The 25,773-nt window shown below is 49.7% G+C and overlaps 1 protein-coding gene across 2 annotated transcripts in view; it reads left to right on the top strand.

The window, feature by feature from the left end:
* The first annotated feature begins 431 nt into the window (after positions 1-431).
* Positions 432-25,773, top strand: part of LOC126545583 (synaptic vesicle membrane protein VAT-1 homolog-like) — a 69,532-nt gene continuing 44,190 nt past the window's right edge. For both annotated transcript variants that reach the window (XM_050193503.3, XM_050193504.3), the window contains exon 1: positions 432-798. In XM_050193503.3, coding sequence (XP_050049460.1) covers positions 584-798 — 215 coding nt within the window. In that variant the 5' untranslated portion in view covers positions 432-583. The remainder of the gene's footprint in view (positions 799-25,773) is intronic.

The raw sequence follows: 25,773 nt of genomic DNA on the forward strand, positions 1-25,773 counted from the left end.
TTTCACAAACTAGGAAGACATGCAGATCAGATTGATGGCTCTTTACGTGTCACCTGAAATTCTCCCACGCCGCCTAGAAGCCTTGCAATACTCGCTTGCAAGCAGAGACACGCACACCTCATCGCTCATGGGCACAATGGAGAGCGGTGTCAAAGGAGCGGGTTTCTTTGCAATGAAGCAACAATAATCCTGGAGAATAGTGGCAAAAATGTTTTATTCGCTAAGGCAGAGAGCCGCCGCCCGCGACACAGAACGCGCGCGCAGCCATCGGAGCGGTTGGTGCTGTCGGCTGCTTGCCCCCGGATGAGCGGGCTTAGCCACAATGCTCGCCGCCGCCGCCACCGCCCCGGACTACTTTCGTCGCGAGAGTGCGCGTCCGCGCCGCCTTCTCACGCCGCCTGCGCAGCCCGCGATGCGCGCGCGCGTTGCTTTTCTTCTAGCTGTCAAACGCTGCCGCCAACTGCCACCAGTTGAGTCACAGTTCGCTAGGCTCAGTACGTCTGCTTCTCGGTGATCCGCTGTCGCAGGCTGAGCACCGCTCGAGTTTTTCGCGTAGGCATTTAGCTGAAAAGAGCAACTCGTCATGTCCGAGACCGAAGCAGCAACGAAGACGGAGGAACAGAAGCCGGCGGCAGCAGCGGCCGCCCCGGCGGAGGAAGCGGCGGCGGCCGCTCCACCGGCCAAAGAAATGCGGGCCATCGTCCTCACCGGCTTTGGGGGTCTCAAGACTGTCAAAGTCCTCAAGAAGTCCGAACCCACCGCGGCCGAAGGAGAGCTTCTCATTCGAGTCAAGGCCTGGTAAGCATGGCTGCACCGCAACGAGCTCCCCGGGCGCTCTTTTTTCAGTGCGTTCACGCGGATTCGAACTGCCGAATTTCGGAATGGGCGGTGTCTGTAAGATTGGCCGCTGCGGACAGGCTACCAGACGAGGTGCTGCTACAGCCGAACCGGGCCCTTCATGAGCCCGCTTTGTGGTTGTGACAGTTCCTCCGGTTGGAGCCAACACCCCCGTCAAGTGGGATCGCGCTCCCGCCTACCTACATCAGTTTTTGGGCCGATAGGCGCGACAGGCGAGCGTTTTTTTTTTTTTTTTTTCTTTCTTTTTTTTTTTACGTTGGTTTGGCTGCTGTGCGTGCAACAATTCTGCTAAGAACGGTCAGGTGAATAGTGCCCATTTCTTGAGCTAGTTGTGCGTATTGAATTTTTGTTTTCGCCACTTTCTTTAAATTTAAAATTCCAAGGGAGCGGAAAATACGACCGTGCGCACTCTGCGGATGAGTAAGTATAGTGCGCTGGGAACTGCTGAGATTCCGAGTGGAAGGCGGCGGCTGTTGTTGGTACTTTTGTTTTTAATGCAACAGCTGTACGATTCGTAGCAATATTTCTTACGCATTTCTGCGGCGTTAAAAAAAAAGAGTAAGAAACAGTCTGCTCTAGTTGCGTTTGTTGCATCATACTTATTGTCTGAGACACCTGTGTACATCTTAGAGAACTAATACAGCTGCTGCGAATTACTAATGGTTGTATAGTGACTTAACAGAATGATGGATAACGTTTTCAACCGGTTAATAATTTGAGAGGGGAAAGGGAAGCGAACCGGCGATGCGGTGTCGGATCACTCTTGGGATGACAGGTTTTGCAGCCAGCCCCCCGCACCCCTCCCCTCCCTCATTTTTTTAAATGTTTCTGCCACCCTTTTCAGACTACACGAGTGAGCCATCCTAGACAAATACATGATTTATTCATTCATTCACTTCTCCGGTTAAGGATATTTTGGGCGCAATAGTGCGACAGCGAGTTCGCGAATGACGTGACGTTTGACGTTGCCTTAACTTGCGCCCACTTCCTATATAATTCAGTTTAGCACCGATAGCCCGGCGATTCGCGTCCCATCCTGCTCGGTTGAGACGGTGCTGCACATTAGTGTGCGGGGATAAAGCAGCTGTCATATTCTCGGTTAGGTTGGAACATGGCGTCAAATCTTTACGCATGTGTATAACACATGCGTGTTTGCACGGTCAGTTAACTTCAGACAAGTTACGCCGCTTGAAATTTTCAGCGCCTGCACGCTTTATCGCAGGAAATGGCTAGCCGCTGGGTTTGCGAGGACGGACGAACGGAGGGAGTGACAGAGGAGGCTTTGGCAAACTATACAATATGCATGCTGACTGCAACAGGCAACTCTGTTTTTGTGCGAAATCAACGAGGTCAGTTTGTTTCCGTAGTTATGACTCAGCGCCGCCAGCGCACGCTCAAGGCGGTGTCGCTGAGTCACTATGATGCGCGGCGGTGAACGGCTCACAGGATGCGTGACCGCGTAACGCTGAGTGTAAGTGTATGCCCTTCGTACGCTCCGTGTCCAGTTTGTTGCCATCTGCCAGCATGTTTGGTGTGCGGTCAAGCAGAAAAACTAATCTTGCCATCTCGTAGAAATACAATAGCTGCTTCATTCTTTGACGCATTACGCAATAGCGCGCCTTGCCACTTGTCCAAATGAATCCGTTGCGGACAATGCAGTGGGGTATTGCGTAAACCCTCAAACGAGCACAGTCTCGCTGCATTTGTTTAATTTGTGATTTAGTACTTAATAGGATGTCATGACCTTGGGTCTTAAAACATAACGAGGTGTAGTATGGGCCTATAGTTGAGTGTTAAGTGAACGATAACCGGGTTGAAGCCGCGTCCCTAAATGTTCGGCGTGGCCTCTTGCTTATCTAATCAGTAAAGTGCATCGCCCCTTCTCCTACGCCCTCACTTCCCCCGCCGCCTCGCTCAGCCATTCTTTCCCGAGAAACTGGGTGGGCGGATAAATGGCTGCTACGTGGACTATACCAAGTGTTCCACTGTTACATTTTTTATTTCGCTTGGGTTGTCACGCGGCTATAACGTCACAATGGAGCTAAATATAAGCATTCATGCCCGTTTCATAGATACTGCAACAGTGACTTCTAAAATGTGTTGTCCATAATCCACCTTTCATAGTCTTCAACTTGATCTCTGTTCAATTCACACCTTTAAAAACACTTTGTGGTTTGTCTTTGTCCCAGGGTACGTCCAGAGTAGATAGCCGGCATCCGCCCTGTAGACGCAGGTGCAGAGCACTTCGGACACTACTACATGCATTTAGGCATAACCATGGTATACAGCCGGCGAGAACGCCCAGCACAATACGTACATGCTTAGTTTCGCTGCTAGATATATGCTAACAGATTGCAAATTTTCGGCTCGCATTTAGTTTACCAATTACAGTTAGCTTGTCGAACTAGTGGCACCGGACTCAATAAGTCGCGGTAGGGCGTGTCTGGGTTGGGTCGGATACGCGTTTAGCGCACACGGCGGATGGTGTTAGGCAAGTGGCTACATCGCAGCGCAGCTGCGTAGCCTTGCTTAAAGCATTGCTTACCGCCGGTGCTTCACACTGCTGGCAGCATCTTTTTCAAATGCCGCTTGCGGGCTCAAGTGATCGCCGTTGTTGTAGCTGAGCAAAAATGCGCTTCGAAAGGGCGGCAGTGAAGGTTATTGCTCTGCGTGATTAACGGGCCGCAGTCGTTCGCCGCGCTGAAAATGGGATTCAAATGCATCTGGCTGCTAGCAGACGACAGGAGAAGCGAGCTGGTGGCGTTGGGTTCTTCATGGTTCGGTTCAATACGAGAGTGCGCTGGCTAGCTTTCCGTGTCATTCCCCTACCCTAAAGCAGACTGAGCTTTCAGATAAAATGTGCCGAAAAAATGTAAATTTCATGTGTACAAGCACACAACAGCGGAAATTGGCATGCACCTAAAAGTAGCACGAAAGCTACGCAGGAAACTTGCTTCTTGCTTATATATCCGCAGGCTTATTAAGCGAGCACCTTCCAAGGGCATGCAACCACCTCCACTCTTGCCAGCTGGTGTGCGTATGACTGGCGAAGAACTTCAGTAGTGTTGAGAAGCATACATGAAAAGCGAACGCTATATTGTCAAGTGGCCTGTCATTCAAGGTCGGCTGCACAAGGCTCCAGCCAGTTAATGCATTTTATTGTGAAAACGCTCGATCGCACTAGTCAGCTGCTGTGAAGTGACACTGCAGTCTTCGAACCTCTCGTCGGGTCGACATGTTCGCAAATCGGAGCGCAGCTGACAGTTATCGATTTGTATTCTCGTCCAACTGTTTGGCAACGCCTGCCATGCACGGCTGCCTAGGCCCTCCCTATAAAGCGTGCTGAGACATGCGCTAGTTTTCAGTCGGCGGTTGAATGCATCGAATCCGCGTCGCAAAAAGGGCCGACGGCGTGCAGTCGGCCATCTTGCCTCTAATAGGTCCCGGCAGGCGGGTACCCATGTCGAATGCAGTAAGGTTATTCGCTTCTCTCTCGCCCCCTTCCCGCACACATATTGTTGGAAATCTCTCCCCTGCGTCGCATTTTCTACGCGTTCGAGTCAAGCTAGGCTAGCAGTCTGGGTGATTGCAAACTCAATCGGCAAGTCTAAATGAGTCGGCCTGCGTTGATGTCTGCGTTTGCAGTTTTTTTTTTTCATTTGCTACAGAAATTGCACCCGTGGCACGCGCTTCGATGTGCGGCCGTTATCGCCGCCGCGTCGTTCGCTCCTGGTCGCCCGCTTGTGGATCAAGCTTTTCTCGATTCCTCCCCTGGGAACTTGTTATCGAGCGCGCGTGACAGACGAACCTTTGCGATAAGGGCCGCCTGCGTCATGGCGGCGTGGGCTGTAGTCGGTGGGCTGCTTTCACAGCTTTTGTCGCATGTCTTCTCTCGCAGTTCCGTGCTGTCGCCAATTCGAAGTTACCGAGTTGATGGTGGGCGCTCGTCCTGTGTCCTTCAGTGGCGTTTGTCAGTTCGCGCTTTTCCTAACAATGAACTCGCACAAACTCGCCCAGTTCGCCAGTTTAATCGGGAGACGGGCCTGCGATCTACAGTTCCCGCCGGACGCTATCGAGCAGCGTTCTCGTTATCCGTACGACGACCTCCGAATATTTTTGCCGAAAACCACTTAAATGAGCCCTAGCTAAAGGTGAACAAATTCGTCGCTATTCGAGCGGGGGAGGGTTATACGCTTCGAGCGTGGGAGGGCTATACGCCGCTGAAGTCGTAGATGATTTAGAAGTATACGTTAAAATGAGCCAGATCTTACCGATTTATTTCCCTACAACAGCTCTAAACAGCAGAATAAGCACATGTACAACGCTCGTATTGTTGATTTTGTGTGTGTGTGTGCCTTCTGTTTGGTTTGCGTTGTGAAAGGGGAAAGAAAAAAATCGCTAATTTTAAGTGCCAGGAACACGATCTGATTGTGAGGCACGCTGTAGTGAACTCCTGTTAATTGTGACCGCCTGGGGTTCTTTAACGGGCACCCAATACACGGTGCACTCGCGTTTTTTACTCCGCCCCCATCGGAAGGCGGTGGCCGGGATCGAAACCACGTGACTCATTGCGCCCAGCAGCGCAATGCCATAGCCAGTGGGCAACGGGTCCGCTGTGAAAGGGAAATGGTAGATGAGGTTTGGGCACATTTCTCTTGGGGGCGATAATCCGCAATAAATCTGCAAAAAGCGGTGCAGCTATAGGGTCGGTCTCGCACGGTTTCTGGAAGTTGCCGGTCTCGCGGAATCGACGTTTGCAGGTCCCTCGGTTGACATCCACTGCCGGCTCGAGGGAACCACGAGATGGGTAATATTAGCTTTACCCACTACTGCAGTGGCCCGGCCTTCGCGTTCGCCCAACCGAATCCGCACCCTCGACTGCTTCCAAATAATGGGCCTCTAATTTATACTTCGGAGACATACTGGAGCCCGGCCACCGGAGTTCAGTCGAAATATTATTGACAAGTAGCGCACCTATATGCAAGCTTAATATCCAATATTAAGGTATTAAAGTTGAGTAAACGAAAACTAGTTTGATACACCGCATTTCTGCGGCGACTGTCACAGAATATGAAAAATAGGGGATTCGAGACGAAATGATATTTATACACCAAGATTTGTAGCAGCTGTAGACATCAGTTTCCGTAGCCATCGCCGATACAGTAAAAAAAATTCACTAATTAACTTTTAAGTAATGGCCTTGAGGAGCATGATGTAATTTCAGAATTGAAGTCCAAAGCACAAAATCATACCTTCTTGCTAGAAACTGACAGTACACGTTTCGAGAAACAACTGCTCAAAACGAAAAGCCCTTTATGCTTGAGTGCCTTCAATTCTGCAATTGCAGCGTGATTCGTAGTCGTAAAAATAAAACGTGAATTTTTGTTAACCATAATGGTGATCGCGCAAACGTATGTCCGCCACTACCATGAAGCTTCATCAGTAGAAAGTATCCCGAATCCCCTATTTTTTACAAAGCAGAGTGCCTTCTCAGAAACGCGCGGTATATATCGCTTCCAGAAGGGATATTGCAGACTTGAGTATAGCCTGAATGGCTCCAAGGAGGATGCGAACCTCTAAACCAATCGTACAATGTAGCAGCGCAGCTATACATTCGATGTGTCCAGAAAATGGCGTTTCTAAACATTCCCGAAGCAAGAGATTGGTTCACAGGAAGATGGAGGATAAGGAATGTCGCTGACTGTTAATCACATAAAAACATTACCGAGATTTTTTTTTTTTTTTTGCTGTAAGCTTATCGCAGTATTTTAAACGACCTCCCCGCAACATTAGTCGGATCTTCCGCCCTTGCGATACCTCACGAGCCGCTCTGGACGTCTCTTAAGCGTCAAATAGGTCGTTTACATCATAGGTCGGAAAAATAAACTGATACTCGCTATTTTCGTTGGCTATGCACTCATTCACTACGTTGCTGGTCACGCCCACTCATGCATACCAACACTCACTCCACGTATACTGACGCCCATTCAAAATCGCCGTCACTGATTTTCGTTCGTGTTAACCAGCCCTCCTTGACGCTCGTTGGCCCATTGAGAACTCATTGACACTCTCTCATTCCTGTCCCACGTCCACTCGATCACACCCATTGTCTGCTTCATCTCACGCCTGTGGATCAGTGTCGCGCGCGAGTATGAGTCGGTGTGCTTGCGAGTATGCCGACCTACGATTTACATGAACCTGGCAAGAGCGGATCGAGTGTCTGAAATGCCTGTCAGGTTCGCGAAAGCCGGACCGGCTGGGTCGGTCCGCCTGCTTGAGTCGGTCTGGTTCGCTTGTCAATGTGCATTTTGGGCCAGCAAAGAACCCGACACTGTTCCTCTTTCTGCTGCTCGCCTCGACTCTGGCTGCCGCTTAGCCCTGTCTTCGAGAGAAGCGCGTTTTGTGTAATCGATGACGGGGATCCGGACTTGTGTGAATCAATTCGCTCTCCTCGCGTTCATAACGAACCCAGTGGTTTCTGTCAATCGACATTTTCGGAGTGTGCCTCGTGCTCTCGTCAGTGCATGCCCGCCGACCGCGGAGTCGGTGGTCAGGCTCCGGCACGAGTATTCGTCGCAGAAAAAAAAGAACTCATTATCGGCGACAATGTTTTTTGCAGTAATTTGCGCAGAATATATCCTTTTTCCATGCGCTTAAGCGGCGCAGGCTCGATCCTCCGGCCTCCATGCTTCAGGTGAAGTTTCTGTGGAAGCTTCGCTATTACGTACACATTGTTTTATATATTGTTTTCAGTTAATTGCTACAATGGGTTTTGAAGCAGACCCGAGCATTTGTGCAGGTTTGTGCAGGCATTTGTGCAGGTGCAGGCATTTGTGCAGGTGCAGGCATTTGTGCAGGTTGTGCAATTTAGCTTAACACGCTATATTTATTTGGGCTAGTGACTGGATATCGATCAGGCGCGCGAATGCGGACTAGTATAAAAGCGAGTAATTAAATCGGGTGGTGATTAGTTCGACATCAAGCCGAGAACGCAAAGCTTTGTGTGCTAGTTGGCGCCGAACATTTGCCCAGCGTTCCTCGTTCTACGGAGTATTGGTTTTCGTATTCTTTGGTCTGATCGAACGAGCACTTGTGATATGACTAATAAAAATCGGTCCCTGGGTTAACACCCTTTTGTTCTAGTTAGTCTGATCGAGTCGTATGACTCATGAGGCCAGCGGCACAGCGTATACGTACGTCAGCACTTCGGAAGTCGAAAAGCATTGTGCCCTTTCAGGAGGCTCCTCCCACGCGAATACGTTGTGTTCAGCGTTGGCTGGAGTAAACGGAGCTGCGTGTGCGCACGCAGAGTATAGACGCTTCCTTTGATCCAGAACTTTCCTCCTTTTTAGTGATGAAAAAAATGATGCGTATTATATGTAAGCGGGGGAGCTAGAGCAGCTGAGTAGAATAACATATTCAAGTATGCCGTGGTGCCGAAGATCATACGCTCCCACTCCGGAAACGTTAATAAATTAGATCTATTTTATCTGCTTGACACGCTAGCGTAACGTAAGTGTGTGGCGACGCACAATTCCTTGCGTCCCAGGGGATGCTTGCGGCGTCAGCGCAGCAAATGCTGCAGTGTTGGAGGCGCTTAGTAAAGCTGAAATATGAGGTGCTGCCTCGCTTGATGCGCCTATGCAACTTGTTGCATGTACGTAATTGTTTGAGTGCGTTGAGTCTATACCCTGTAGTTGAGTGGTTGTAGGCTACTGGTGGGATTAGCCTTGCAGTAGCTGCCGGCAATTGCTCCACCGTAGCGACACTTAAAATACATAAATTAGACACAGACCTCACAACTACATAGTCACTCCTAAAACACTGTCACTCCGGGAAAACAATGTCCTGCAGAAAACTGAGGAATTCCTGTCTTCTTTAGGGACCCGAATAACACACTCCTTTCCGCGTTATACAGAATACAGCACATAAGGTAATGTTTTATGTCACCGCACACACCACACGTTGAACATAATGGAGACAACGCCAGGCCAGTCTTATAGATCCACGCAGGGGTACGAGCAGAGCCCGTGCGAATGCGGAGCAGTAAAGTGGCTTGGTTTCTTTTGAGACCCTTGGTCACACATGGCTTGTGAGGTGAGCTCCACAAAGAGCTGAAGTGGCACGACACCGCTTCTCTGAAGAGTCTCTTGTCCTCTTGAGGCACTTTTCTCAAAAGATTCCCAAACAGCGCTCTATTGGCGAGGCTGTCCGCCATCTCGTTGCCTATGATACCTATGTGCGAGGGCACCCATTGGAATCGTATGGAGAAGCCTTTGATATGGAGACTGTGCACCGAGCGTAGGGAGCTTAGACATCAGGCATCAGTAGGCAACCCGTGCTCTAACCTTTGAAGGGCGGATTTCGGATCTGTAAGAATGACAACAGGTTGAGGCGTACAAAACCGTAGCTTCTTTAGAGCTGCCTCATTGGCAACGCTTTCGGCCGTTGTGGAGGACACGACTGCAGTGAAGCGAACCGACCAATCATACTTCAAAGAGGGAATGTGAAAAGCAGCTGCACTAGATCGTCTGACCTTGTCCACAGAGCCATCAGTAAAAATTTGAAGATGGCGTGCATATTCAGTTTCAACATGTTCCAGTACGAGCGAACGCGTTGCCGCCAAAGAACTCCGCGTAGCACGAACGTGAGGAATTGTCAACGAACAAGCGAGGCTCGCGAAAGACCAAGGTGGTTTCAACCTCTTAATTCGACCTCTAGTGTCAAGACCCAGGTAACCAAGAGTATTTAGTGCCAAGTACGCTCGGGATTCAGATCTCTTTCGAAGGCGCTGTAGAAGGGCTCGGCCGGCTGCCGTCTGTTTGAGGCGGCCAATTTGCATCAATAACCTTTGTGAAGAGACTAGGCTAAGAGGTCTCGATAGACTCAAAGTACTGCATTGTTGGGAGCAGTCTGCGGAACGCTAAGAGCCCTCCTTAGGCCTTTTCTGTGCAAAACCTCAAGTCGTTCCAGCTGTGATAGCGAGGGGGAAATTAAAGGAAGCTGGTACGTTATTCGACTCGTCACTAGTGCATCGTGCAGCCTGATCATTGAAGGGTGATTTCCCCATTGCTCACTTGCAACTCTACGGATCACATTGAGACGCGGAGATAGTGATGTCACAATAGTCCACAGCTCGTCGCCACTGTAGACGGTAGTCAATAATGACGCCCAAAAAGCGCTTGTGCTTCACTTGACGAAGGCAAGATTGATCAAGGTCTATCTTCAGCCGCGCATATACCGTCTTCCTCTACCCGGAAACACGAAGCCAGATTTTTCCACCGAGAGTCAACCCAACACCTTGAAGGTAATTTTGAACTGAAAGTAATGCCTGTCGAGCAATCATAGCTAAACGCTTGTGTTGATATCCGCTTAACCAGATACAAATGTCGTCCGCATATGTCGACAAATGGATATGCCTGCAATGTTTTTGCACTTCAGCGGGAAGACCAGCCATTACAACATTAAACAGCGTCGGGGAAAGAACACTTCCCTGAGGTACACCTCGCGATACCGCCCTTTCGGTGCTTATGGTACTTCCTAACCGCACTTGAATTTTACGATCACTGATAAGTGAGTGAATGAATCGCTGAAGATAGCCCTGTACGCCTATGGCCTGCAAGCTATTTAGTATTGAGCTCTGAAGGACTCTATCATAAGCCTTTGATACGTCTAGGAAAATAACTAGTGTTGAAAGGCCGAAAGCTCTATGATGTTCAATATGGCTTATCAAGTCCAAGACGCTATCTTGCGCGCTTAAACCTGTTCGGAATCCAGTCATGCATGTTGGCAGAGCCCTTCTACCTTCGAGCCACCAAGATAAACGCTTACTTGCCAGCTTCTCCATGAGCTTAGCCACACACGCCATTGATATAGGACGATACGAGGCCAAGTCTGTCATTTCTTTGCCGGGCTTCAGCACTGGGACAACACAAGCCACCTTCCATGAAGGAACGTCACCAGTCTCCCACACTCGATTGAGATAGCTTAGGAGCATCTTCCGGTGTTCTAGAGGTAGGTTCTGCATCATCTGGTTGGTAATGCCGTCAGGACCTGGTGCACATCGACGCCGCAGGCTGCTGAGTCTGTAGCTCTCGAAGTGTGAACGCGGCGTCCATAACGGACGAAGATGTTGCAGGCCGAGCACATGGATGAATTCCTGAGCTTGCACGTACAAATGCATCTGCAAATTCCTCTGCCAAGCACGCGAGAGGTTTCTGCTTGAGCAATGCAAGCGCTTCGGAAGGCTTACTAGGACGAGAATCACCAGCAAGGCTACCATTGACTCGCCAAATTGTCGTCATCGGTGAAAAAAGTCAAGCTAGCGCAGGACACCCACTGCAACCTACAGAGCTTGTTCTTATGGCGTCGAATGGCAGAGTTAAGCCTGTTGAAGGTCGTCTTCAAGGATCTGTCGTCCTTCTTCCGCATCAGTTGTCGCTGCGCCCTTCTGCGCGCTGCGCAAAGGTTCCCGAGTTTTAAATCCGGAGTCGGAAAATGATTAGGCAACGTGACCGCCATGGTAGCAGCCATCTTACCATAAATCATTCTATCACATCTCCAGAAACACTTGCAAGTTGCTCCCTGTATTTGTCCCAATTAACAACATGGCTCATTTTAGCGCCGCGCATATGGAAGTCGGCAGTAAACACTAAAATTGGATAGTGATCACTTCCCATGCTGTCAGGTGCAGTTGACCACTTCACACGTCCGTCAGGTGGACGCAAGGTTAGGTCTATAGATGTGGCTGAGGCTGGAGGCCGGAAGAAAGTAGGGCTTCCGTCATTGGCCACGCACAGGTCCAAACTGTCGATAATTTCTACAAGTTTGCGTCCGCGGGAGTCTGTTCCTGTCACCCCGGACAAAGTGATGGGCGTTGAAGTCACCGCAGATAATTCGGGGCGCTGGGCAACGGTCACAAAGCTGCTGGAGAAACAAATCCATTGCTACCTTCTTCCGCGGAGACACGTATACGGATGCAACAGAGTTCGGAAGCCGAGCCGTATCCTCACAGCCGCTACCTCAATACTATCGGTGCAAAGATCGGTGACGTTCACAGCCACATGAGGAATCTCTCTTCGTATGTAAAGGGCGGCACTTCCTGCGGGAAATGACTATGCTGCAATTCGTGTGTGCGACATATCCAGTCAGATCTCCCCCTTGGTAGGCCAGCCTCCGAGAGGGCCAATACTGCAGGGAACACAAGTTTCTTTCAAAAGTAATTTCAGTTCTGCTAATCGACTTATAATCCCAGCGCAGTTCCATTGCATAATAAACGGCACTTTTCGGTGATTTTTAGTTGCACGAGGTTGAAGAAAACTAGCCATATTATAAGGTAAAGTTCGCTGCGAAGGCGGTAATCATGGACTCAAAGGAAAGAACGAGCTGTAGAAAGTTCTTCAGGGTGCCAGTCTGCATTGCTTGAACATATGAGCGGAGGACTTCAAACAAAACTCGCAGGTCTATACCCTGTAAAAATGTTTACACCCTTACGGTTGTTTTGTACTGGTAACACTTACCCTTAGGGCCTTGCAAAAAATTTAGAGGCCAACAACGGAGCTCGAACTGAACGTGCGATGACAAGACTTAGTTGAAAACTGTGTAATCATTCTGACAGCCTTGGGCGCACCGTAATATCCGACAGGAGTTTGATATCTCTCCCTGTGAAACTACCGGCCGTAGTTGCTTAGTGGCTATGGTGTTAGGCATGCTAAGCACGAGGTCGCGGGATGCCGAGGCCACGAGGCCACGGCGGCCGCATTTTTATGTGGGCGAAATACGAAAACAGCCGTGTACTTAGATTTAAGTGCACGCAGTGGGAACATCGGAAATTTCGACCACCCCAGGTGGTCCAAATTTCCTGAGTCTTCTACTACGGCGTGCCTCATAATCAGATCGTGATTTTGGCACGTTAAACATCATGATTTAATCTTTTTTCCTGTGAAACTCTCCTGTCGTTATTTGTGCGCGCCCAAGGTTGTCAGAATGATTACATTGTTCTCAACTACGCCTTTTGTTCTCGCACGTTTAGTTGGAGCTCCGTTGTCGGCCTCTATAAATTTTTGTAAGACCCTACACTCTTCGGCAAAAGTACACCCTTTGGAGTACATCGGCCACGCAATAATCGTAATCTGCCTTGCTTGCGTTTCCTCTCGTGAAAACGCCGCGCCCGCTACTTTCCTGTCGGGAATGCTGTGTCATGCTGATAACACGCATGCCGTTCGTTACTGGGAAGTACCGGGCTCGCCGCGTTAAAGAAAGGAAATGCAGACAAGACATGACGATTATCGTTGTGGCAAAATGGTGTAATCTTAAGAGTGTAACGGTAAGGGTGTTACCAGTGCAAAAACCCTTACGGGTGTAGACAGAGCGCACTTCGGTAGCACACACCACCTCCGCTCGGGGACAGCGTCGCTCGGCACGTTGGTTCCCGTCGCTAATTGAGATGTTAGCGCTTTAATTCGTGCTTCCAAATGACCAGAGTAGGCGTCGCCAGCGGATACCTAAGGTTGACATAGGTCTGGTTTGTGCTGCTTATGTTACGTTTAGAAGTATAGGCATTAACATAACGTGGAGTCGGTGCAGTGCGCTTCCTTGGCTTTGCGGCTAGTCTCTTCCGAGTGTCGCCGAACCATTTTCCGCGTGCTCTTCGCCGCCAGCAGCTCGCACTCTCGTCTGAACGAATGACCGGCGGCGTCAACAGGCTGCTATTGCCGTCCGTTAGTTTGCACAACCAGGTCGATACTGAGGCGACGGCGATCGAAGGGCTCCAAGTGCCGACTCGCCGGACCGACTCCGTGCGGCCGGAATACTTTTGTTTGTAAAAGCTATTAAAAGGCGCATATTTCAGTCGACACGGAACGGCTGGTCTCTTTGTAATGGGCGATTCAATTAAGCGCGTAGAATTTTTCAGAGTTTGAGAATTCTCGAGAATAGATTTGCATGCTTGCGCGGCATAAGTATGCTCTGCGATTTGTGTGCATAAGCTGACGGAACTTCCTATTCCAGCAGTATTGCAGAACATGGCAAGAGACGTTGAAAGATCGCGAAACTTCACCGGTCCGAAGGCATGCATGCATGCTGTATTGGTTGTCCGTCGCATGCTGTGATGTGTAGCAGATAGCCCAGCGCGCCCTGTTAGCGGTGAACTGGCAGCGGTCAACGGTTTGTTGTCGACCTTTGCTGGCGTGCCATTAACATGTCGGCACGTAGTTACTCACCAATCTCGGCTGCTAAACAGCGGGCGTGCCTGTGTCGAGCACGCGACTGACCGCAGCTACTCGACTTTGGCATGCCGCTGTGGGGAACGCGCTCTCCCTTATCGTTCCTTTGTTTGAACTTGGGCTGGGGTGGGGCCTGAAATAGACGGCCTCTGTGTTCCTTAGCAGCGGAGCAGTTGCCTCAATGTCCAAAACACTCAAAGAGCGGCTGATAGTCTTTCCGTCTCCGTATCGCTCGGTGTTTCCGTCCGTGACATCCCCTCTCCCAGTCAGCTACCGTTGTGCTTATCAATGCTTGCCGATGGGAGAACGGTCAATCGATAGTTTTCGAGTGCAGCAGTTGGTGGTTGATCGGCTGCATGTTGCGAAACACGGGATTCAGTGCTACGCTGCAGTCGCCGCTCTACGGGGAACACGTCATGGACCCCATTTTCCTGGATATGTTCCAATGAAGATGGAATTCCAGTGATGCATGTTAGGCGAAGTTGACCGCAGTACCGAATTGGGCGCGTGGCTTAAGAGCTCGCTGCTTTAGTTTTTCTGTGCTTTTGTTTTATCCCCTTCTCCACTTCGAAGCTTAAAAATTCGCAAATGTTCAACTGAAGGCTTTCTTAGTGTGGGTCATCATTGGTTGTGTATTCTGTGTAGCAGTGGCGGCGCAGTATGCAGTGCCGCTAGGTAGCGATAAGCCTTACTCGTGTAATACCCAGTCTGTCAAAATTTAAAGGAAAATGTGGCTCCTACGAGTCTGTCAAGTTTTTCAATTCAACGTACGTACGTACAATGTCATCTTTGTGAAAGGCAACACGCGAGCGTATGACAGCCGCGTCGTCATGTTGCGCGGTGCGACGGCGAGATTTGAAAAGGAGTGGGTGGTGCCTCTACTGCCTGCACCCTTTCATTCTGTGTTGATAATGCATGCGAGCGCAGAGCAGAAGAATCTGATTGGACAATGTTATCTGTCACGCTCACCGTTTCTGAAGTTACGATAGCTACAGTGCGTCCATATATATAAAATTAAATGGTTTTGTTTGCGGGTGTGCCACAAAGGATCAAGGTAAAAGTATCATTCGGGACGGGAGTGCAAGCAGAACGCGGAACGGTGGCCTCATCTCCTTTCGTTTTTGCATCTCGCCGCGGGGCCGCGCAACATGTGGCCGACGAGGCTGCTTCCCGCGCGCTCGCGTGTTCTTTCCTGCAGATGACGATTGTACGTACAGTAATGCCACTGCATTCGCAGAATGATAGTTGGACTTTTTAGAAGTATTTTCACAAATCCTCGTATAACGGGTTTTATCTTGAATCGGCAAACTTGTTCTAAGCTGTCCTTTACCGAGACACGGGAAAAATATCCCGGTAACCGGTCGAAACAATTGCATCGCGGCAACACTATTAATTCATGCCTGATATCATTGTTTAGCACGCAGGTATGTTTCTTCACAATAGCGCACTATATGTGGACATGATTAGGAACTATTTGAGAATTCCTGAAATTTCTAACAGTAAGCAGCCACTAAACAGCAACTTCGGCGAGCTACACTCTAAGAAAAGTTTACACCCTTTGGAGTGTATATTTGCCACACAACAATAAGTCATCTCTTGCCCGCATTTCCTTTCTTGAAAACGCTGCGCTCGTTACTTTCCTGTCGGGAATGCTATGTCATGCTGATAACGAGCCTTTTGGCTCGTCGTTTTAACGCAAACTGCTCGTCGTTACTGGAAAGTACCGGGCTCGCCGCATTAAAGAAAATGCGGACAAGACAGATCACGATTATCGTTGTGTGGGAAATATACACCCCAAAGGGTGTGCAACGGTTTTTAGTGTACTTTTAACAGCAAATGGCTTCCTCGTACTTGCAGTGACAACGATCTTGAGCTTGCTGTGACAAGGGCCCGGAAGTTTGCTACATTTGTGTCACGTTACGGCGGAATCATACTTCAAATAATCGAATCGCGTTATTTGTTGACGCCAAGAATGGTTTTGCCGAAACAGCCTCGCACTGCTTACGCAGCCGGCAGGAATTCGCGCTGTCGGGGTGGCCCGGGCTTTGTATCGAATGTAGCTCTGTAGAGTACGTTTCGTCTGTATTCATTTTTAACGTACATAGCTCAGATGGTACCAAACAGTGGAGCACGGCTGATGAGCTCCCCCTCTTCTTTTCTTTGCTTTCGTTAACCTTTAACTGCGCTTTTATACAGCTGTCAGTGAGCTTCAAGACGCACGCAAACCACCTGAAGACAACTCAGTAGGTATACGCCTCAGCCCTGAGCTAACGTTTCGACGAGAGTACTTGGTATTCGTCAGGTCTCCCATCTGCTTTCCTTGGCAAAGTTACCTCTTTCAAGGGCGATGAGCCTAAGGTAGGAAAGAGTAAAGTGATGACTGGGTGTAAGGGGATTTGTACACAAAACATCTTACCCCAGTCATCACCTTATGCGATTCCCTACCTTCTGTAGGCTCTTCGCCCTTGGGAAAGAGGAAACCTTGCCAAGGAAAGCAGATCGGAGTTCTGACGAATATCAAGTACTCTTGTCAAAACGTTAGCTCAGGGCTGAGGCGTATACCTTGCTCGCTCGCTCGCTGTTCGTTCCACTTCGTCTTCCTGTAACCCGTTTGCTTTGATGTAAATTCGAAACTTTACCTTTGATCAGACTGCCCGTGCAATTTTTCTTGCCATATTTGTGCAGGCTAGCCTGCGTACGTCCAGCGTCGGGATAATAGATTTAGTTTAGGGGACGCAAGCGGCTTGCGTCCCCTAAACTAACTCTCTAATGGGAGAATGCCACTAGCGTTTTTGGTCGTACGTCGTCCGGACGCGCACGCTAATGGCTTTTGAAAGCCGAACATTTATTTTCCTTACGAAGACATCTTCGGTTACAGAGGCTTACCAGTTAAATATAATGGAATATAATGTCGTCAGTGTTATGTAACCCAATTGGCTGGTACGTTGTTCGCATTAATTTAATCAGTTTTATAACCTGTAACACAATCGTCACTTGTCGACGCTTAGATTCTGCCAGAAGCTTGTTACGGATCCGTGCAATTATGTGCAGGAGACGCGAAAACTCAACAGTACATCAATTTAATTTGACAAGTACCTCGAGAATGTCACTGTAGCGTTGTATTACTGCTTTATCTCGGATCATAGTCGAGCTCTCCCTAAACTTTCACAAGTCTCACCGTACAGCGTATATGCCGGATGACTCTCTTCCGTATTTTTCCTTTGCGGCCGGAAGCACAGTCGTTACGCGGCGTCGTTTCGTATGTTAACGGTTAATATGGAAAGCGGAACCTTGCGTTTCATCTTTTGTTCCGGCATTAAGGTTAACCTAAGTGTAAATGTTTAGGTAGTGGAAAAACAGCTGCAGTTATCCGGCGTCATTCTGTTAACAGGCCCTTGTACGTCCGGAAATTCAGTAGTAGACACCTCTGCCAAGCAAGCATAGCTGTCCAAGACCGTTTAGCATATGCTTGCCGCGTGTGTTGGCCATTCTGGCTTGCGCTGCCGTTCCTCAGGTCCGGATGGAAGTCGTGCCGCATCGAAGGCGCGTTAATCAATGTTACTGCTTACGTCCCCGCGCAGCTGGCGCACGGTCAACGCGGAGCGTCCGAACGCGCCACGCGCTTTGACAGTGTGGCCCATTGCTCTGCACGTCACTGCTTGAAACTAGCATTGCTCCTTTTACAAAATGTGCGTTTTCTAATTGATCCGAGCTCGCGCAACTTTGCGCACACGAATTGCATGTTTCTAGCGGCACGTTTTTGAAACGCCGTGCTTTCGTCTGCTGCGCATTGTTCGTCCTATCGACAGCCTTTCCATGAATTGTGTACTACGGCTCCAGGTCTAAACGCATAATGCCAAGGTTCTGTTCTGTGTTTGTGTTAGCGAACTTGCTCGCTTAACTTAGCTCTTTACGCCGTATACGCGTCAGCAAGCAGCCGAGTCGCTGCAAAATATACACGGCGGCGGGACAACTGCTTTTCCAGAGCGCGGTACAGGGACGAGGGATCTTGCGCGCAGCTGTGGACTTGTGTGGCAGCCTGTGTGCTGCCACTGCTGCTCCTGCACTGCAGCAGTATAGTGCTTGTCGCGCGTTACAACCTCCCGCCAGGTTGGTCCACGCAGAGACGTTCCAGATCTTTGGCTAAAATAACTTTACTGCAAGTGGCTTTCCCCGTTCTCTCCTGTTGTCGGGCGCGCCTGTCTGGTAATCAAATGAGTGCAATGGACAGATTGCATTGGAAGATTGTATACATCAGGAAAATCAATTTGAGGTGCTTTCCGACAAGTTTCGTCTTCCATATGTTCAAGCGCCCTTCTAGCTGAGCTAAGTCCAACGTTGATACTCGAAATATGCAGGTTTGGTTTGATAATGCGATGTTGCTGAAGTCGTTAGCTTCAGTTCGCACAAACTTTTCGCACGACCGCGCTTGCATTCTAGCATCATCTTTGGTGTTACTGTATGTATTCACAACCAAGGCGGGGGAAGCAGGTATCGTGTTTGATGGGAAGCATGTATATTTAGAGTAATGTTTATTTTCAAGAGTGCGAAGCTTCGCATCCGTTGAAAGACGCCAGCTGCCGTCCGTATAAACACATGATCGAAAGTCCCCGCTCTGTTGCGTAACGCTTTGTTTTGTTAGGAGCAGGTTTACTTCGAAGAAAGTAGTCCTGTTAGCGAGCTTACTGTTCTGTGCATGTTGATGTAAGCTCGATAAAGTTGGCGTTTCTTGCGCCATTATAGTTCTTTTCGCTGCTCCATGGAGTACGTCCTGCAGCGTCGTCTAGTAGCTCTGGTGACGCGCTCAGCGCATGAGGTGTAGAAGAGAAAAAACTATAAATGAAAGCAAGTGCGTAGTATAAGGTCACTACTCTCTGGCATTTCCGAGTCCGGTGTGCAAGTGTTGATTGGGAACGTTGCGCGCGCGCACACACGCGCGCGCTCTGTGCTACTTTCGTTGCGCCGCGAGTCTCCCGTGGCGGCCGTCATATACGCAGCCGCCACAGCGCGAGACCGCAGCTGTTGTCGCCGTTGCTCAGCTGTGAACTTTGTTGCACCCGCACGTTTGTGGTGGCAAGCCCCTCCTCGCACGAACGCGCGCGCGCGTCGAGCTGCGCAGATTAGACATGGTGCCGGTCCGACCACTGTCATTGACGAGCACCGTTTACGCGTTTTTGTCCAGGTTGCGCGGACGAGGTATTCGGCGAACGTGGTTTTCGTGAGATCCATAGGCAAACGCTCTCCCCTCTGTTTGCACTTCCGTTTTTCTTGGGCCGTCATTCTCTGCACCCACTGCACATAATTTGATTATGCTTGTTAAAGAAAACTGCAAAATCGGGGAATCGGGGGGCGTGTTCTCCGACTAACTTTCGGTGATACTATCGCCTTCGCGTGTCGTATAGTGCTCAACCAGCTCACCAGGTTTTGCTGATTCACCGTAAGTGATCGTCCCAGAATATGTGCCCTGGTTACTGTAGAACCAGATTAATTTAGGCAGTAATTTTTTTTGCGAAAATTTCTTGCCAATCCCAAAATTAAGAAGCGTCGACATTAATGAGATTAGCAAGCAACGGAGCGAACTGCCACCGCCGAAACGAATCACGTAGCAGGTTGTACTACAGCCGGGATCGCCTCTCGACGCTTGCCTTTGCACACGCTGCGCCATGTAGCGGCGCCGCCGCGAATCTGCGCGTGGCTACCGTGATGCGCGGTGCGCTGCTGTCCGAACGCTGAGTAACGCTTCATTTGTGATGCATGTAGTGCTGCCGGACTCCATGGTGCTTAGGTGATAAATTATTGACCAACATCTATTCGTAACGAACTAGAAACTATTGGCCATTTAATTCCTTTTTGCCGCCGCTTCTTCTTACTGCGCACAATATTTCTTATTTCCGACTGGTAATCTGGTTCTATCACTTACAGCTGCAAACATATTTTCCTTTGTCAATTAGGCACAAGCCACGGGTCTAGTAATACTGCCGTACTTATTGAAAGACTCTAGTACTGCTCTGCCTAAGTTCAAGCGTCCGGAAGATTACGCTGCTAGGGTACCGACCGTGGTATGTTTTATTCTTTTCTATTTTTGAGTGCGACCTCAAATTGTATGCTTCAGTTGCCCTAAGGCTTCGTTTTTGTTTGCTTTTTAGCGCTCTGTCTTTTTGGTTGCACTTCATTAAATCATGTTTGACCAATCGCTTTCGTGGGTATGAGCCATAGCTTGAGGCAGCATCAACCTGAGCCGCCACACTGGTTCGCTGAGTATTAGATGAACTTGCATGTTTAAAGAAGTTTCGCTTCCGCCATTTTTATTTGTATGTGTATGAGTGTGTGTGTTTACAGAAAGCTACTTCAACGGAAATGTCACTTTTGCACTGAAGTTGTACAGGCAGTAACGAAAAAACTATTATTGGCGCAACTCGCTAAAGCGTAAGGCTTCTGTGCTGAAGAACATGTGGTGGCGGTGGCTCGATTCCGCCCACCGAAAAATTTCCAGGTTTTTTTATGGAAGAGACCGTTGAAAACGGTTAAAGGGCCCCTCACCATGTCTGGCTATTTTGAGCTGACAAGCGCAGTGCATACAATGCGCGCCAACGATCGTGTCTGCTAAGTATCTCATCCCTACGTGCCGCGGAAAAAGCTTAACATTTAAACCGAACGCCGTCTTCCCTTCTCCTCGGGGGCGCCGCGCCCCCAGCCAGAGAATTGACGTATATCGCGCAAGTGCGTCTGCGTACATGTTAGTACTGTGACGTCACTGAGTGACGCGCGGCTTCGATAATTATTCAAAGCAACATCAGTTATTCGTTGAATCTGTGGCTTCATCAGACGGATTATAAGAGTAATAAAGCATACAAACCGAATCTCTGCGTGTTTCTTGCTACGGTACGAAGTAAAACAAGAGATGTATGTACTTCCGTTTCGTCTGCTTGTTCCCACGTCGTGCAGTCGTGCGCGAAGACAACGGAACTGTCATTTTCTACCATGTTCCAGCGCCGCGATTATGCTTTCATCCTCTCGCAGCTGCTTCAGTGCTCGTGACTGTAGCACCGGCTTATACCGCTAATCGGGTGTTGTCGTGCATAGTGCGCAAAATCGTCCGCTGCGCGAAACGACACACAACAGCTTGCGCGCGATACCTGTCACCGGAAGTGCGCCACACAGAAATAACGCGACAGGGAAGAAAAACGAAGGCAGCGTCCGTGACGTATTCGTCACGCGCTCCTCCGGCTCTGACATGGGAGAACGCAGGGAAGCAATTTCGCATGCGGGAAGCTACACGGGGCAAGTGGAGTCTTGTTGGCGGTGCTACTCACCTCTTGAAATCATCGGTTCGCAGAACTTCAGTTATTTACCTCTGCTATTAAATTCTTGCTGTAGAACATGCCTTAGAGGGCTCGTAACTTCCAGCGTATAACCAAAATTTCCTGTGTGGCCTGGTGATGACTCTTTAAGAGACATACTGAAAAGTGCATTAAGTGTCATGAGAATGCTAATCGCATTGAAACGGGCGTATCGAGGTTTCCAACTCTAAATCAGTAATAAACGCAGTAATAATCGCAGTTTCGCCCGGAAGAATCAATTGCGATAGCAAATGTAGACAGTTATACGAAGTAAGGATAGTTTTATTGGCCGTATAAACTTCGAAACATTCGCTTACCAACTGAATTAGTAAGCATGGTGTCAGTGCGAACACGCAAACATGAACACATCACTCGATGAGCGCGGACACTCGCTGTCAAAACGCTGGTGTAAGCTAGTGCGGCAGCAGCAGCAAGCTAAGTGACCTTGCTGTCTATGGCTTCAGCGCAAGAGCGGCGAGAACAAAGGTATGAGCAGTCTGCAGATCCCTTTCAAGATACGGCGCGCGCGACCGTGCATAGTACGCACTTATTGGCGCTGTCGAAGCCGCGCCTCCCTCCCACCCGCGCTGCCTCCCCGCTTTCCTTCCTATCGTGCGCGAGATTGAGCCGCCGTCGTCAGTCCTTGCGTCCGGTTGCCAATGCGCTGCTGCTGCCGGAGCCCAACACCGCCCCCCCTTTCCTCCCCCACGGCCTTTCGCGCGACGGAAGACGGCGCGTTTTCTCTCCGCCTTCCTCCCTCGCGCGCGCCCGATAGAGCCGCAATCGTGTGGTCCCCTCGCGTGCTTTCACTCGCACATACAGCATACGGCGCGCTACGATAGTGTTGTCGCCTTTAGTCTTTATACGCGAGGCGACGGCAAAAGTGCGCCTGGAGTGTCCATATAATTGCTATAGCCATAAAACTATCACAATTGTGCATACTGCATCTGTCAAAACATCTAAAGCGTACAAATTTATAACTGCTCTCAAATGCGTACACCGCGGATTTGGGAGGACTTTTGCAAAACACTTGTAAATATTGTAACAATTTCGCGTAAGCTGTAAACTATATCAAATTTGTCCGCCTTAGATGCTTTAACCGATGGCAGTTTACAAAACCGCCACGTTTTTCGTGCAGAGCTATGGATTTGTAAACTTCATGGTTTTTTTCGCGAAGGTCCTGAATGAGGTTCAAGGGAGCTCCTAAATGAAGTTTCCTACAGATGCTAGGACTTTCTCTCAAATGCAACAAACTTCATTCAAATCGGTGTAACGGTCGTGTCACGTTCGATTCTGCGTGCACATGAAAGGGGAATTGGAGTTAACCTCGAGCGAAAGCCTCCTGGGCAATTGGCGTTGGCCCCGAGCTAAAGCTTCCTCTTAACAAAACTTCATGTGAAAGTAACCGCTGCTAAAACGGAGTGTCGGTGTTCAGTAGAAGTGGGATTTCGCGCATACGGTTAATCACTTGTGAATTAGCGCGCCGTTTGTCTTGCCTTGTGGATCACGTATGGGCATTCATAGCGCCTGCTTATTCCATTCCACTTCATGGACGCACGAAAGTAAAGCACCTAATTGCATTGCATTTAAAATGTAAAGATGAGGTGAACAAACTTAATTCTTCCGGTCTCACTGCGTACGTAGTTGTCTTAACACAGGTCAGGCGTCTGCGACGATATTTAGGAAAAGGGTGGTATCCATGATAGAAAGGGCAGCTGCAAGCAGTAAAGCCTGCGCCGAAAGTTCGATGCCCAGAACATTGCAGTCAACGGGAACGCTGAAGTTCCGCAGATTTCTAATGCGAAGTCGTTTTGCAAATATGCATTTCGGCGCGTAATCGCCGCCAGTATCGACACCCGACCCAGATTTACTTGGACATCGGCGACGTTTCCTTGCTCACGTTTGAAACCCACCGAAAAGCTCTGCGAGAGGCCGTTTGTTGACCGACAGCCGCTTGTTTGTCACGAATTTCTCTACATAATTACTGATATTGTTATCGTGTAATGGTTCCATCTGACGCGCGCCGCTTGCCGACGTTCTTGCGAGTCGCATTTGCACTGCCGCAGCGCCGGACACTCGTGTCGCCGACGCCTCGTCGACCGAGTGAAGCAGGTGGCCGGTGCTCTACACGAATTCTTTGCGCATTCGCCTTGGAAAGTGAAGACTGCCGGAGCAGCCGCTTGTTCACCACGTGCCAGCCAAGTCTTCAAACGCGAACTTGATGTGCAGTGATCCGAGCCAAGTCGGTCGCGTGTTTGGCCGGTAGCTCCGAAGGCGCGGGTTAGGTTCGGCACAGCCCACGAGACCCGTTTCGACCGAGCTGCATGCCATTGACAGATTCCGCTCCACAGTCAATGGTCTCGTTTCATGCGTTTCTTGTTTCGAGCCACTGTTCAGTGTCTGGCATCAAGCTGGGCTGGTCGGTTTTCGTACATGGCGAACTGCACAGAAGAGGGCCAAGGTGAACGCATATGTACTGTTCGTATCTCTTGTATGCGCTGTTCGTCAGCCCCTGGTTCCTTTCAGCTCCTTTCTGTTTATTACAAAACAACCTCAAATTCGGCTAGCTTCGTGACTCGAGACCGTCATCAAACATTTCGGCTGACGTACTGTCCGGTATATCACTTACTGTGAAATAGTCTAAGGCGCACCTTCGCCCTGGACGATTTTCTACTCGTGTCCGGTTCCTGTAGTACGCCGCTGCCAAAAATGGCGTTCGCTTGCGAACCTGGCATGCAATGTTTGGGCTCTCTCGAAGGCAGTCACGCAAAGCCGTCGTCCGACCTTCGCTCTATATTTAGGATGCGTGCCCTCCCGCGGTGCTGCCTTTGTTTATGGCTGAGCCTGCGTCTCGGGGGTGTGCGGTTCAAGGGGCGCGCAGGCCATGTGCGATGGACGCTGGGTTCGCTGCATGCGCTCGCAACGATTTCAGCTTGTGCAGCCCTTCGCTGTATATGCTCGGACCGTCGTAACGTCGCTTCGCGTGGTTCAATCGTCGCTTCTCGTTTCTCGGAACGGCCTACAGTTGTAGCATTTCGGCGCATTCCTGTACACCCCAGCGATATCACGTTAGTCCATGGCGCGGGCGTACTTCAACATCAGCTGCAGCCACGTATGGCAAACAACTAGCATACGTTTGACTATGTGGCCCGCACGGGTCGCACGTATATCCAACTCGATCGCTCGGGTGTCGGAGAGCCTGAACATTGCACGTTCAGCCCTAATTATACAGAAGGGCACTTGCAGGTTTGGTTACGAAGTGTAGTTGCTACTAAACGTCAGCATTCGCAGAGATTTTCCTTAAGCAGGATCAAATGACGTGGTGTTGACAGTGCTCGTCATCTGTGAAGCGTTTTATGGGGTCGAGGGACGTTTCGTTGTTCGGCTCGCCTTTTTTATGCTCATATTGCAGGGTTCTCAAACACGAAGCACACTCGCCATGGTGGCGTAGTGGCTTTGGCGTTGCGCTGCTAAGTCCGAGGACGCGGGATCGAATCCCGGCCGCGGCGGCTGCATTTCGATGGGGGCGAAATGCAACGCCCGTGCACCGTGCATTGGGTTCACGATAAAGAACCCCTAGGGGTCAAAAATTATCCTGAGTCCCCCACCATGACATGCTTCATAATCACATCTTGGTTTTGGCACGTGTTTAAAATCCCAGAATTTAATCGTAAACACGCCATACGCGAAGCCCTCTTATGTGGCCTATCATGCCTTCCCTATAGCATAGTAACCAACCTGGTTGCCGAAAGCTGTTTCTCACCTCCGAGCTCCATCCCTGAGCATCCAGGGGGAACTGAGTAATTTTGTGCTGCCTGCATGATAGTTAGACCCATGTTGGTTTTTCCAATTAGTCTGACGTTTGCCGTTAATGCATGCGCCGTCGTGGAGCTGACTTACGGCGCGCTCGAGCTACTGGGCGGACGCACACCGGCCAGCAGTGTAAGCAGGTGTCATTTAGTCTTTCGAAGACACGTGGTAAAATTTCACGCTGCACCACCCCTCGACAACATGCATTCGCACAAGTGTGATGTACACGATTGATGCGCGCAGCGACCTCTCCGAGAAAGCAGCCGCGCCGATATGTCGTCACTATAGGGTGTTCTTATAGTCATTTCAGTGCGAAAGCATCGTACGGGTCATGAGGCGGGAAATCCGGCGTATATATATAGTTGGCGTGACCACACGATCGTCCAAAAAGGCTACAAACCCTCGACCTTTGGTGTTCAGGCAAATTAAGGCAGTGAATTAAGGTGGAGTTAAGGCACTCGAACCTTTGTTGGGAATCGAACCCTCGACCTGTGGCGGCATGTCTAAGCATCGCGCGGTAGTCGCAGTGCTTTCGCATTCAT

Source organism: Dermacentor andersoni, chromosome 1, assembly GCF_023375885.2.
Source record: "Dermacentor andersoni chromosome 1, qqDerAnde1_hic_scaffold, whole genome shotgun sequence".
In the NCBI taxonomy this organism is placed as follows: domain Eukaryota; kingdom Metazoa; phylum Arthropoda; class Arachnida; order Ixodida; family Ixodidae; genus Dermacentor; species Dermacentor andersoni.